This window comes from Cavia porcellus, unplaced genomic scaffold (genome assembly GCF_034190915.1).
Source record: "Cavia porcellus strain 051 isolate PalLab524CR breed Dunkin Hartley unplaced genomic scaffold, mCavPor4.1 scaffold_19, whole genome shotgun sequence".
NCBI classification, from domain to species: domain Eukaryota; kingdom Metazoa; phylum Chordata; class Mammalia; order Rodentia; family Caviidae; genus Cavia; species Cavia porcellus.
The window spans coordinates 65224714-65239496 of record NW_026947502.1 but is presented as its reverse complement, the minus strand read 5'-3'; the positions used below and the strand labels follow the sequence as shown (position 1 = coordinate 65239496).

The 14783-nt window shown below is 48.2% G+C and overlaps 1 protein-coding gene across 11 annotated transcripts in view; it reads left to right on the top strand.

Moving 5' to 3' along the window:
* The window catches only part of Arhgap39 (Rho GTPase activating protein 39), a 160662-nt gene that overhangs the window by 131843 nt on the left and 14036 nt on the right, over nucleotides 1-14783 (top strand). For all 11 annotated transcript variants that reach the window (XM_003463699.5, XM_063231289.1, XM_063231288.1 and 8 more), the window contains 3 exons: nucleotides 5969-6052; nucleotides 11746-13105; nucleotides 14179-14740. In XM_003463699.5, coding sequence (XP_003463747.1) covers nucleotides 5969-6052; nucleotides 11746-13105; nucleotides 14179-14740 — 2006 coding nt within the window. The remainder of the gene's footprint in view (nucleotides 1-5968; nucleotides 6053-11745; nucleotides 13106-14178; nucleotides 14741-14783) is intronic.

Genomic DNA, 14783 nt, shown 5'->3' with positions numbered 1-14783 from the left:
CCCATTATGAACCTATAGATGAGCCAGATGTGGTGACAAACATCTGTGATCCCAGCTACTTGGGAGACTGAGAAGAGGATCACTTGGGCCCAGTAATTGAAGTCAGCTGGGCAAAACAGCTAGACCCTGTTTTAAAAACAAAACATGACAAAAAAAAAAAAAAAAAGATTTAAGTAGTAGAAAGACAAAGAACCATAAGAGCCTTCCTGGGCAGTGCTCCTCAGGCCCTGCATTGAGGCTTCTCTGCATGTAACCATTTATGGAAAGAAAACCAAAGATGTACACTTGTCTACATGTGTTTGAAACATGTTCTCTGTTAGGTTTCCATGTATGTGTGCACCCACAATCAAAGTAGCAATGTTTCCATCACCCCAGATCTCCTTGCCTTCCTTGTCCTTCTGCCTATCCCACAGGACCGTCCACCTGCCTGTCACAGAGATTAATATGTCTTTTCTTTTTTGGTTTTTTGAGACGGGGTCTCACTGTGCAGTTCAGGCTGGCCTTGAGCTCACTTTGTAGCCCAGGCTGGCCTGGAACTTGCAGTGGTCCTCCTGCCTCAGTCTCCAGAGTTCTGGGATTATAGACATGTGCCACCATGCCTGACAGCTTTGTTTTCTAGAATGCGAAGTGGGATTGAATGTTGTGTAGTCTTTTTGTCTGCCAACTTTTATTCCATGTAATTGTTCTCCCATGATGCCATGTGTCAGTCATGGCCACTGCTGAATAGTATCCCACTATGCTTTTTGGATGTGCATTTGGCTTGTTTCCAGGTTTGTCTATGATATAAATAAACTGGTATGAACATTTACGTGTAAGTCTCTGTGTGGATACACACTTTTATCTCTCTCTTTTTTTTTTTTTTTTTTTTTTTTTTTGCCTTTTTATCGGTACCGGGGATCAAACTCACGACTGCCTGCTTGCAAGGCAGGCGCTTCTGCCGCTGAGCTAAATCCCCAGCCCCTAACACACACTTTTATCTCTCTGGAGTGAATGTGAACTCCCAGAAATGTCTGAGACTGTGTAGTCAGTGCCTAAATGTTCAGGGTTACTACTTCCTGATGAACTGATTCCTACATCATCATAAAACATCCCTCCTTCTGGGTTCTGAGGTCTGGTTAAACATAGGTCTCCCTTAGCTTTGTTTTTTTAAACTGAGGGTTGAACCAGAGCCTTTATGCTGAGCTAAATCACCAGCACTTGGGCGGGGTGGTACTGGGGATTGAACTCAGAGCCTTGCACATGCCAATTTCTATTTCAACAGCTGGATGCAAACTTGTGATCCTCTTTAGTCTCCAGAATAGGTGTCAAACCTGGCCTGGGTCATTGTTTTTCTGTCTGACCATGTCTGCCTTTTTATGTAGGGGTACAGTTGATGCGATTATTTATATTGTTGAATCCTACTGGTTAGTTTGTTATTTGTTTCATCTGTCTTTGTTCCTTTTACCTCTTTGTCGTCTTCTGGGATGATTGTGCATTTTTTAATTCCACTTTATTGTATTCTGTTGGGTTCTTAGTTATGGGCCTCTGCTGTTTTCTTAATGATTGTTGTAGGGTTCGTACAGCAGTCACACTGCAGATGTTATGCCACTTCACTTGTGGGGCAGCAGCACAGCATGGTGCTATCTACCCAGTCTTTGTCCGATTGCTGTCATGGTTTTTATTTTTATATATTATAAATGTCTCAGTACATTGTCCTTGTTTTGCTTTAAGTACTTAGTTACCTTCTAAAGAGACTTAAATAACGGTCTCACACTAACCTGTTGCCTGTCTGCAACACCCTTTCTCGGTAGATCCCCATTTCCATTTACCATGATTGTCTTCTGCTTAAAGGGCCTACCATTGTATTTCTTGAAATATCTGCTGGTGGTGACTTGTTTCAGCTTTTGTATTTGTTTTAAAAAGTCTATTTCACCTTCTTTTGTTTTTCTTTGCTCTCCCCTTACCCAAGTAATGAGGATTAAATCCAAGGCCTTACATTGAACTACATCACCAGCCTTTTATCTTTTATTTTGACACAGGATCTCTCTTAGTCACTGAGTTTCTCAGGCTGGGCTCAAACTTGAAATCATTCTGCCTCAGCCTCCCAGAGTTCTAGGATTGCTCCTAGAACCTGCATCTATACCACTCAGCTTCATCGTTCTTTTTGAAAGATACTTTTGCTGGGTTTAGAATTCCAGGTGGATGGATATTTTTTCCACTCCATTTTCTTATGGGTTGCATTATTTCTTATAAGAAATCTGTTGTCCTTATATTTATATTTCTTCACATAATGTGTGTCTGTATGCTGGCTGATTTTATATCTCTATGTTGCTGATTTTAAGCCACCTTCATGTGATTTTCTTGATTCTTGTGCTTCAGGCATGCCAGCTTTGGCAACACACATACCAAAATTGTGCTTGTTGGGGCTGAAGATTTAACTCAGCAGCATAAACGCCTATTTTGCAGTGTGTGGTCGTGAGTTCGATCCCCAGTACCGATTAAAAAAAAAAAAAATGAATACAAAATTGTGCTTGTTGCTTCTAGAGCCTCTTGGACTTCTGGGTCTGTGGCTTTCATCAGGTCTTAGGCCATTTGATATTGTCTGTCAGCCTCCCTCCACTAGAGGTTTTCTTTTTGTCTTTCTTTCTAGTCCTCCGTTGTTGTTTTGTTGCTTCCTCCTGCAAAGTTTCTCACTGCACATTTGGGTTCACTAACTATTTCTCTGGCCATGCCCATTCTTGCATCTTAGGCCTCTTGGCTGTATTTTTCACTTCAGTCATTGTAAGGTTCCCCTTGCATTTGGGGCTTTTTTTTAGGTTTAATGACTGTTTATCTCGTTCAATGCTTTTCCTTATTCTGAGCATATAAGGGACATCCTGAGTAATAGGTACCCTTTTCTTCTGACTTGTCCTGGATGAACTCTGAGCCAGCTTCTGCTGGCTTAGTGTGGGTAGGAAGCTGCCTGAGCACATTTACCACTCAGAGGGCATTTATAAAATTCTTTTAGATCATTTCTTGATGCTTTTCTTTTAGGGTGTCATTACCCTGCAGGTTAATCACATCTGACTGATGGTTTGGAGGCACTCTTCAAGTGCAATCAAGTGGAATTTAAAACAAATTTCTTTTGTATTTGCATTTATACCAACGTCAGATAAATTCTGCAAAAGCACTCTATTTTGACTTTGGAAGATGTGTTTCTTGCCTTGTTGTGGATTTCCACAGTGCAATAAATGGTGAAGAAGTTTGACATTGCTTATGGTTTGAAATGAATTTTGCACTGTGTTTTTACATATAAGCACTTTTAGCCATGTAATTTTAGGTTGAATTCATCAAGAAACTATCCAGTCTGCAATAAAAATTAACTTTCAAAGTCATTCAGTGTTTAATAGTGATGGTAGAGGTTTTAATCATTTAGAAAATTTCACTTTTTTTTTTTTTTGAAAATTTCACTCTTTAAAAAAATTCATTCTTGGGGCTAAGGATTTAGCTCAGCGGTATAAGCGCCTGCCTTGCAAGCAGGCAGTCATGAGTTCGATCCCCAGTACCGATAAAAAGGCCAAAAAAACCAAAACAAAACAAAAAAATTCATTCTTGGCCCTGAGTTAAAAAAAAAACTGATAAAAATTTCACCATCACGCAGCTGTTGAATTGTTGCATGGTAGTTCAGGGTGTTCGGCTCCTATTTCTGACCAAAAATTCACAAACATGATGAGACAAGTCTATGAGCTGTTTAAGTAGCTCATGGTAGATTGAAATATATTCCATAAAATACCTGGTGATGAGTAATAACAACAAATAACCATAGTCTTACATCTTCACGATGTAACAACCTCGTGAATTATCGAGCTCAGCCTTGTCTGACTTATATGCACCCTCAAAATGATCAGCAGTGTCATACCTTAGCAGAGTCCACTTCAGGTGGCTTCCAGTGGCACAGAAGCAGTGTTCTCTTGTTGAGACTGAGCAGCATCAATAGCATCACATCGTCAGGAGCCAAGGAAAATTGCTGTTATCTTACTGTTCTGTGGCTTTCACTTTCTGCAACTCTCCAGGAACTGTCTACCCAGAGTCTAGCACTCTCAGGCCAGTTTGTTGTCCCTGAACATACAGTGTTGGCTGCCTCAGTCAACACGATGTAATCACTCACTATCAGTGAACAACTTCCCTTGCTTGACTAAGTGAGCCAAAACTTACTTTATTCAAAGGATCATTCACATTTTTGCCAAGTAATTGTGCTGTGATGAGATTCCATTTCAGAGTTTCTATTTTCATTTAAACCTATTTCAAGTAGTGTATAAATTGGAGACGCTGTGTGAGCACATGGGTGGTGATGTCACTGCAAATTCTCAGCACAGTGCTGAAGTCTAATTGATGAACTCAGTGTTCCCGATCCAACCCAGTATCACAGTAGCTCAATTCCCTGTGCTTAGAAGCAGGACATTCAAGGCCCAGTTGCGTTTACTTGACACACTGAATATTCTCTGATCATTAAAACAGAATGTTGTGAGCACTGTGATTTGCAGTGACACCATCTGGTCTGTCTTCTGCTTCTTGACTTTATCTGCTGTGTGGTCCAGTGATAGCCTGAGACAATATAGAAGCAAATCAGTGTGGCTGTACACCAAGAAATTTTAGTCTCTTATGATTTTCACATTACAAAGTAATATTTGTTCGGGGCTGGGGATTTAGCTCAGCGGCATAAGCACCTGCCTTGCAAGCAGGCAGTCGTGAGTTCGATCCCCGGTACCGATAAAAATGAAAAAAAAGACAAAAAAAAAAAAAAGTAATATTTGTTCATTTATTCATTCATTTTGAAGTACTGGGGATTGAACCCAAGACCTTTATACTAACTCACATTCTCAACTCTCTTGATATAAGGTCTTGCTAAGTTCCCATAATGGGCTGAAACTCATGATCCTCCTGCCTTAACCTCCCAAAATGCTAGGATTATAGGTTTTCCCACCATGCCTGGTTCAAATCTTTTTTTTTAATGTACTGCAATAATTCTTTATCTTCAATGGATCAACATATTCCTTATTAACTTATGTCTGTGACTTTTTTTTTTTTAATAATAAAGTCTCGCTGTGTGGCCTAGACTGGCCTTGAACTTGCAATCTTCTTGCCTCAGTCTGCTTCCTCGGTGCTGTGATTCTGGTCTCTTTTAAGTTATTATTAATTTTTAAAAAGCCCTGGATGAAAAAAGAAAGAAAAAACAAAGTGAACACCAGAGATTTAGCTCAGTGGTATAAGGGCCTGCTTGGCAAGCATGAGGTCGTAAATTCAATCGCTGGTACCAAAAAAAAAAAAAAGAAAGAAAGAAAAAGAAAAGCCCCAGCTGTCCCAAGTTATAGTAGTGAAGGCTGCATTCCTAGTCTCCCTTAATACTACTAGGTTTTTTATTTGATTCTTTTAGTCTTTACTACAGTGGTTAGCACTTCTAAAACTGGCAGTCGGTGTCACTATTCTTATCCTGACTACAGTGGGTCTACTTTCAGCCTTTTGCACCTGAGTATTATGAAGGCCAGGGTTTTACGGGAATATTTTTGACCAGGTCAAGTAAGTTTGGAGTACTTCTAGAATACTGAGAATTCTGAGGAAGTAGATGTCAGTCTGATCACATGCAACAATAGCTTTCTCAGCCACACTCTTCTCAGGTATCTACTGAAGTTTGTTGTGTTTCCAGCCCTGGCCCTCAGGCAGTTACTATCCCCATGAGGACCCTTCTAACCATTTATCCTCAGCAGGCCAACCTGTTGTGTCTGGCTGGAGCTGTGATTCACATTAACCCCATCACTGGGCTTCTCTTCCAGTGGTCTGAATTTCTGAAATCCAAGATAGGGCTGGTGTCTCTGCCTGCCCTTTGCCCTGTTGATGGGTCACTGTCTCAGGTGTGAGACAGAAGAAATGCTTGATTGATACAGGGGGCAACTGTGTGGGCAGGACCCCAAGGGCCAGCCCCACCCACTCATGCTGTCTTCTGTTGTTTCAGCTCCTCTCCACCAGGCATGCTCCTTGAGAAGGACTGTGAAGTTTACCGAGATTACAGTGTGGATGGCCAGCTCCTTCACTACAGGTAGAGTTGCCAGCTCAGTGTACCTGGTGCTGGTTGGAGGGTGGGCTCCTGGGTGGGCCAGTGCTGGAGTAACAGAAGAAGAATCTAGTTCAGCGGAGACAGTGAGAACCAAAAGGAGCCATGGAGGCCACTAGTGCCTGAGGCCTGGCAAAGACCACTGAGAGAACAACTTCATCAGACCCACCTGAGACAGCCCTGGGGGAAAAGTGACGTCTCAGCATTTGGTCTGTCCCAGGTAGCACTGTTGACAAAAATCACAGCAGTCACCAGGCCCACCTGAGGGATCAAATTAGTCCTAGGAATGGGAATAGGCTTTGTGCACTGGGCCCTACATCATGTAGTGGAGAACTAGAGAGTCCTAGAGGCCCCTCAGGACCCAGTGGGGCCACAGCTTGCCTAGCCAGACTTCTTTGTGGTAACTGGCCTCTTGTGGGGAATGTAGGGCTGGGCGCTCCCTCTGTAGCAGCCTGTGACCCACAAGGTACACTACCCAGGGACAGTGTGGTGCCGGGAGGGGCTGGAAGACCTGAGGAGTTGTGGCTTCATCTGGATTTTTTTCACTAAGTCATTTGTCAAACACCAGGGGTTTAGAAGGAAGTCTGCACCCACCCTGGCCCCCAGTGTGTCTGTGTCCGTAGCCTCCTGGGCTTTGCTGCCTTTTTCAGTGACATAGGTCTGACTCTGGCGTGCCTCTTGGAGATCCTACCCTCCTACACTCTTGCCTGTTTTAATCATATGCTGGCTAGACTTGCTGAGCACTGGGAGGTAAATCAGCAGTCCCTACCATGCTCAGGAAAGGGTGCTCTGGGAAGACACATCAGAGACCCTCCAGGCCACTCAGAGGCAGAGACAGCCCAACATGCCTATTGGGGGCCATTCTTTTTTTTTTTTTTTTTTTTGTCTTTTTCATTTTTGTCGGTACCGGGGATCGAACTCACGACCGCCTGCTTGCAAGGCAGGTGCTTATGCCGCTGAGCTAAACATCCAGCCCATCGGGGGCCATTCTTGTAACCCCTCGGGCACTCTGGCCATAGCTGACAGTGACCTGATGGGGCTGCTCCATGCCATGCAGCTTAGCACCCCCTCCTTCCCCTTCTGCCATTGTTGCTCCCATCATTGAGGCCTCAAGACAGAAGTCCCGGGAAGTCTGGTAAAAGGGGGTTCCAGGGAAGGAGTACCAGCAGTGTGCAGGAGCAAGGGGCTTGGCGTGGTCTGTGTGTCCCAGATCACCTGTATCTTTTTAGAGAGGGTGGAGCAGGTGGGACAGGTAGTTAGAAACTGTCTTGAGATTCCCTAACCTTTTCTGCTGAGAACTGGCAGCCTCTGCAAGGCTCCTGAGCAGACTTGGACACATATTCACAGAGAATAATGTGCTGAACAGCAGGCCTGTGCATGCCCTGTGGACCTGCTGGGCAAGTGCTTGATGTCCACATCCATCTTCCTGGCTCGTGAAAAGAGATAGTTTTGCTATCCTGGGGGTTGTAGCTGGAGAGCCACTGAAAAACCTGGGCCAGTGACAGCCTGAATATGACCTGTGCAGAGTGGGGTACCAGCATCCAGTGGGGACTGTGGCTCAGGGGACGTATTAGTCAACCTTCCCATCACTCAGGCACACCACACATACCCAGCGCTCAGTGTTTAAAGGAGAGGTTGATTTGGCTCAGGCTTCAGAGGTCATGGTGGAAAGGCATGGTGAAGTAAAGCTGCTCACTGCATGGCAGACAGGAAGCAGAACTCAGGGAAAAGCACAAGCAGGAAGGGGCCAGTGGCCAGGCCTAGTCCCCAGGGTCCTGCCTCATAACCCCTCCAGATTTACCTGGAGTGTGTTCTACCCATCTCCTGAGTGGCTCCCAAACCAGTCAAGATGATAATCCAGCTTAACTGTCACTGGGGCCTGACACTTTCTCACTGCAGTGCTATGTGGGATGGCAAGAAATCAAAATCTCTGAGAAACAGATTATAGAAGGAAACAGAGCCAACTGAGTCCTGAGGCAGAGGGAAGTTGTGCCCAACCTGGTATTCTCTACTTGCTGCTTGAAGAACAGTGGTTGCAGGTGGAAGTGCTACCCTGTGTCTCCTTGACTCATGTGGTGTTGGTCCTAGTGACAGCTGGGACAAGTGTTGGGTTTCTTGTGGGAAGGGCCATCCTAGGGACAGAGCTAGAGCTGTCTAGGTGGAAACCTGTTGGGCAGAGAGGACCCATGGGTGTGAGAAATGTGCAGGAGGTAAAGATGCAAAGTTGTGGCCACAGGGAGGGAATGGTGACATGAAGCCAGCACCCATGTGCTGCAAGAGTCCTAGCTAGCAGTGACAGAAGCAGGGTGTACCTGGGACAGCCCTGGGGCCTCCAACTCACATATAGCTGCCTTTGTATTGGAGTCAACTTGCTTGTCAGAGAGTGGGAAGCCAATCTTACAGGCAGTGCTTGGGGCCCTGTCCAGGACAACAGGCTTGTATGCCAAGCAGAATCCTCACTGGCCAAGCGCAGGGTGACCTAGAGGCCTGAGCAGGGTGGCAAGTGACCATGCAGGTACCATGCAGAGTCACAGGCTGTCTGAGGGCAAGACGGTCATGTTGTCTTTAGATATGCAATTTCTTATCTGTGTGAGTGTAGCTGTGTTGGTGTTGCATCAGGCTTAGGTGACTGTCGAGGAGCCACCATCGCTGGTCCCTTCCTCACCCCTTCTTGATGTCCATGCCCAGTCCAGCCACTTCCCTGAAACTGGCAGCAGGGAAGCATAATCAGCTTTGGTTTTGTTTCTGGGTTTGGTTTTACGTAATGTTCTCAGTTCTTCTGAAGTAGGCTACAGAAGGAATAAATGTCTGGAAACCCTGAGCAGAAGGAGTCTTTAGTCTGCTGTGTCAGTGGATCCTCTGCCCTTGTACCTTCATTGTTCAAAGCATGTCATGCAGAGATGGGGATCCCTACCCGAGGGCCTACACGCTTTAGGGAAAATGGGGAGGAGCTGGGCACAGGAGCAGGCCACAGGCCAACTGGGAAGGTTGGGCACATTGAAGAGTAGTACACCAGGGACCATAGATGAGAAACCCTGTCAGCAGGACCTGGAAAGTGATGTGAGGCCAGACGCTGAGGATGCCTGGGTGGCTTGGAGCCGCCTGTCTGGGTGCTGGATGAGGTAGACCTTCAGGCCAGAAGATATACTGTGGGGTGTTCTTCTCTTGAATGCCACTTCATCTGTGTGCATATCCAAGGGTGGCCTCACTGAGATGTGGAGCCTGTGACCAGGTACTTGTAGAGGCCTCATGCCAGCTCTGAGGCTCAAGAGTCTATTTAGCATTGAATATACACATGCTGTCTTGCTCCATAAGCTGGCAGGAGCTGCCTGTTTGGCAGACAGCAAGCCCACAGTATCCACCTGTAGTTGATTTTGGACTTCTAGCCTCTGTCACTGAGAGAAATAAATTTCTGTTGTTTTTAAGCAACGTCATCCTCTCCCATGTTTGCCTTCACTGGATATCCTGGAATGGAGCATCATTTTCTCAACAGCAGGCCTTTCTCAGGCCCTTACCTTTTCTGATACTTGTCCCCACCTTTGGCAACCAGGAGCAGAGACCCCAGGATTGAAGGCCTGTCCTGAGCCTGCCCAAACCTCACTTCTCACTAGCATGTCCAGCCCACCTCACTTGCCCCCACATTAATAGGGAAGTTGGAGCCTGGTCCAGAAGAGCCCCGCATTGGACACACAGCCAAGCTGATCTCTCCAGCACTTTGACCAGCCCTCTCCCAGGAAAAGGAGAAGCTAAACAAAATTCACAGGATCATTCAAAGGCTGTCAGAGTGCCACACAGTGAGGCTGGAGAGACAGCTCGGCCTGTGTACTGTCTCTTCCCCAGTGGCAGGTCCCAGCAGCTCAACAGCCACGCTTTCTTCTGGACTCCCAAGCCAGATGGTAGCTATGCGTGTAGGCTCACGCTGATCTACCCTCCTGACTGCCTACCAGAAACAAACCCAGATCTCAAATTACCCTTACAGTTTTCATGCACAAGAACCAGAATTTCAAGCTGAGCATAGTAGCACAAGCCTATGCTTGGGAGGCTAAGGCAGTAGGATTGCCTCAAGTTCAAGGCCACTGTACTACATGGTGAATTCAAACCAGCCTAAACTACCTAGCAAGACCTTGTCTTAAAAAAGAAAAAAAAAATTCAGTCTGAAACACCACAATTGGTCAAAAACAGAAACAGACTCATAATCTATAAACTTTTGTGTTACAGAAACCAATAAATACAACCCGTAAGTACAAGACATTAAATGGCAAATAAACCAGGTGTGGTAGTATACACCTATAATCTTAACACTTGGGAGGCTGAGGCAAGGCAATCACTATGAGTTTGAGGCTATCCTTGATTATAGTGAGTTCAAGCCTGAACCACATGATAGACTCTGTCTCAAAAAAAAAAAAAAAAAAAAAAAAAAAAAAAAAAAAGTAATTGAACAGAATCACATAGGTGTTCTAGAACTGAAGAATACAGTGACAAAAAATAAGAACTCAGATGATGCTAAGGTTCCCCCACAGATTCATATGTTGAAATCCTAACCTCTGGGGGTGGATCTTTATGAGTTAAAGAAGTCATGCAGGCAAATCAAGAAATTGATGGCAGTAACAGATAAGGTTACTGTCCTTATAAAAAGAGGCCTGAAAGAGCTTGGTCTTTGACCACAGGAGGATGCAGCAGCCAGGCACTATCTATGACCCAGGAAGTGGTCCCCGTCAGACACTGAGTCTTTCAATACCTTAACCTCAGACTTCTAGCCTCTAGTGCTGTGGAAAATAAATGTTTATTGTTTCTAAACCTCTTAGTCTATGTTATTTGGTCATAGCAGCCAGAGGGGTTTAAAATTAAAGCTAATTAGAAAATTACTAAATGGAAAAGCAAATCAGAAGAAAATATATTCTAAAGTCAGAAATGGAAAATACACCATAACTTGAAAAGTGGCCTGCATAGGAAATGTGACTGATTGCATTCCCATGAAAGAGGGAAAGGAATAAATGAAATATTTGAAAAAACGTACAAGAAATTTCTGAAAATCATAGAAGATACTGACCCACAGAAGAAATTCTAAATACAGAGCCATGCCTAGATAGCATGGTAAAAGGAAAGAGATCCTCTGCCTCTCCCTGGACTGTCCTGTTCAGGTCCCAGTTACGGGAGGCAGAGTGTGGTAAGCACTGTTTGTGTATCTACCTGGCTGTATCATCCATGTGGTCCATGAGCAAGGGAGGCTCAGAAGAGGCCAAGTGTCCAGTGTGACCCCACACACAGTGGGTGAGGAATTTGGACAATGTCATTCCCATGGGGCCTAATGCCCATCTTAGTCAATAGCTGGGAAGAGGTTTGTTCTCTGCCCTGATGAAAGCAGCGGCTGTGCAGGGGAAAGACCAGGGGGAGACTATCAGGAGCCTCCAGTTGAAAATAGGGGCCTTGAGATGCTGGTGTGGTGTCATGCTGGGTTCACCTAGCTGTGGCTCTTGACAGCCCCTCCTCACTACCATCCCTGGGCAGGGCACACGTCATGGGCACAGCAGCAGCTCTGCCTGGTACTAGGGTTGGGGATTGAGTTAGGATTAGGGAAAGGGAACAGGTGGTTCCAGGAAGGACACTGGGAATCCCCAGATTAAGTAGTGGGGCTGCACTCAGCTCTGCCAGTAACTGCCACCTGCTCCCCCACACAGGACATCCTCCCTCCGGTGGAACTCGGGCACCAAGGAGCGCATGCTCATCAAGGTCCCTGACCGAGAGCCCAGCTTCCTTGCCCCTCAGGGCAATGGCTACCCACTGGAGGGCCAGCCTGGGGGCCGCCCCCGCAGACCCTCTGGCAGCCAGCACTCACCCAACCTGCAGACCTTCACCCCTGATGCAGATGGCGCTGTCTTCTTCCCAGAGAGGCGGCCCTCGCCTTTCCTGAGGAGAGCTGAGCTCCCTGGGACCTGCTCCCCGCTGCTTGCACAGTCCCGGAAGGCCTCCAGTGACTCACAGCCATCCTCCCCACGCTATGGCTATGAGCCCCCACTCTATGAGGAGCCGCCCATTGAGTACCAGGCCCCCATCTATGATGAGCCTCCCATTGACATGCAGTTTGAGGTCAGTGGCCCCTACCAGGCTGGTTCCCCACAGAGGTCACCAGGTCGAAAGCCCCGCCCATTCCTGCCCGCTGCCAAACAGGCCCCTGCATCACCCTGCCAGCAGCTGGTACGCACCAAGCAGAGATGCCCTGAGCGCTTCTTAAGCCTGGAGTATAGCCCTGCAGGCAAGGAGTATGTCCGCCAGTTGGTGTATGTAGAGCAGGCAGGCTCCAGCCCTAAGCTTCGCTCTGGGCCCCGGCACAAATATGCACCCAACCCTGGTGGTGGCTCCTATTCCCTGCAACCCAGCCCCTGCCTGCTGAGAGACCAGCGCCTGGGAGTCCTGTCTGGAGACTATAGCACCATGGAGGGGCCTGAACCACGACACAGCCAGCCACCCACACCACTGCCACAGGCCCAGGAGGATGCCATGTCCTGGTCCAGCCAGCAGGACACCATGTCCTCCACAAGCTACTCCCCAGGCACACGAAAGAGAAAGAGCAGAAAGCCCTCTCTGTGCCAGGCCCCCAACACCTCTGCTGACAGCCCAGGGGACCTGCTAGGCGAGCAGCAACTGGCTGAGGAGCGTTCTCCGTGTGGGACCAGCCTTGCCCAGGTGAAGCGTGTAGAGGCCGAGGCAGATGCTGCACGGGGTGCAGCTGAGCCCTTCCTAGCACAGGCACGGCTAGCATGGGAGGCACAGCAGGCCCACTTCCACATGAAGCAGAGGGGCAGCTGGGACTCCCAGCAGGACGGCTCAGGCTACGAGAGTGATGGTGCTGTGCCACTGCCCATGCCTGGGCCTGTGGTGCGTGCCTTCAGTGAGGACGAGGCACTGGCGCAGCAGGAGAGCAAGCACTGGAAGCGGAGCACCTTTGAGAAGCTGGGCTTCCCCCAGGTCCTGCTGGAGAAGAGTGTCTCTGTGCAGACTAACCTGGCCTCCCCGGAGCCTTACCTCCACCCCTCCCAGGTGAGGCTGCATGGTGGGGTGGACAGGGCAGAGGGCCCTCAGGGCCTGGGGGCAGCACAGTGTAGAGGGCCCATGTGTCTGGCATCTGCAAGATGAGTGTTTTAGACACTGAGGGTGCAACCTCAGGGCTTCCTTGGCCATGAGCCACGTGGGAGCTAAAGCTGTGTCCTGAGGACTTGGGCAGGCAGGCATTAGATTTGCAGTGAAGTGGTGGCTTTCCGAGCTGTTCCCCACAAACCCCCTTTGGGCAGGAAGAGCTTCTGGAAGGCAGCAGCTACCTGGTTCCCCATGTTACAGCTACTGTCAGAGCCAATGCCCACATCCAACCTGACATGCCTTCCATGTGGTGCCAAGAGTACAGTCCCCACCTGAACCTCTGTCCAACTGCTCAGTGTCTGGGCATCAGTACCAGTTTCCTCCCTACTGGAGACCACCAGGCCCCAGGGATTCAGTTGCCCATGGCCTGGTTGTCACTCTCTTTCTTGTGCATTCACAGCAGGCACGGAGCCACAGTTGAGAGTAGCCTAATGTCTGCTCCATGGTCCCAGCGTCTGCAGAGGCAGTGAGAGCCAAAGGCCTCCTAGAAGTGGCATGGCAGGTGATGCCTGGGCAGAAGCATCCTCGCCCTCCAAACAGCCATAGAGATTTGCCAGCCTGAGTATCTCAGAGCTGCTTTTGGTCAGGATTTTCTGCCCCATGTTTGTAAATGTGGGAAGATGGGGCAGACCTACGAGGCAGCTGTGGAAACAGAATGAGCAGGGGAAAGCCATGTAGCAGGGCCCAGGGGCAGGTCTGAGAGCAGTGGAAAAACCAGGCTTTGGGGCCAGCAGTGGGTCATTCAGAGGTAAGCACTGGTGGGGCGAGGGTGGGGTGGGTGGGGTGTGGGCACAGTACTTTCCACAGAAGCTGGATGTTAGCATGTCTTTAGCTAGACAGGGTTGTCCTGTCTTCCCTACCTTCATCTGGGTTACATGTGGCTAGGCCCCTACATGTGGCTGTCACTTGGCCACCACGTAGGGAATAAGGTTGGGGTGCCTACATCCTGATGGCACAGTCCGGTTTGTCCTTCTCAGTCTGAGGACCTCGGTGCCTGTGCCCAGTTTGAGAGCAGCCGGCAGAATCGCAATGCAGTGCCCAGCTCTAGCTGTGTCTTCCCCACCTTCACGCTACGCAAGCCATCCTCAGAAACAGACATTGAAAACTGGGCCTCCAAGCATTTCAACAAGCACACCCAGGGCCTCTTCCGCCGGAAGGTATCCATTGCCAACATGCTGGCCTGGAGTAGTGAGTCCATCAAGAAGCCCATGATTGTAACCAGTGACCGGCATGTAAAGAAGGAGGCCTGTGAGATCTTCAAGCTAATTCAGATGTACATGGGTGACCGGCGGGCCAAGGCTGACCCACTGCACGTGGCTCTGGAGATTGCTACCAAGGGCTGGAGCATGCAGGGCCTGCGGGACGAGCTCTACATCCAGCTGTGCCGGCAGACCACTGAGAACTTCCGCCTGGAGAGCCTGGCCCGAGGCTGGGAGCTTATGGCGATCTGCCTGGCCTTCTTCCCACCCACGCCCAAGTTCCATTCCTACCTGGAGGGCTACATCTACCGGCACATGGACCCCGTCAATGACACCAAAGGTAAGGCTTTGAGGTGGGGGCGAGGCCCATTCACCATCAGCCC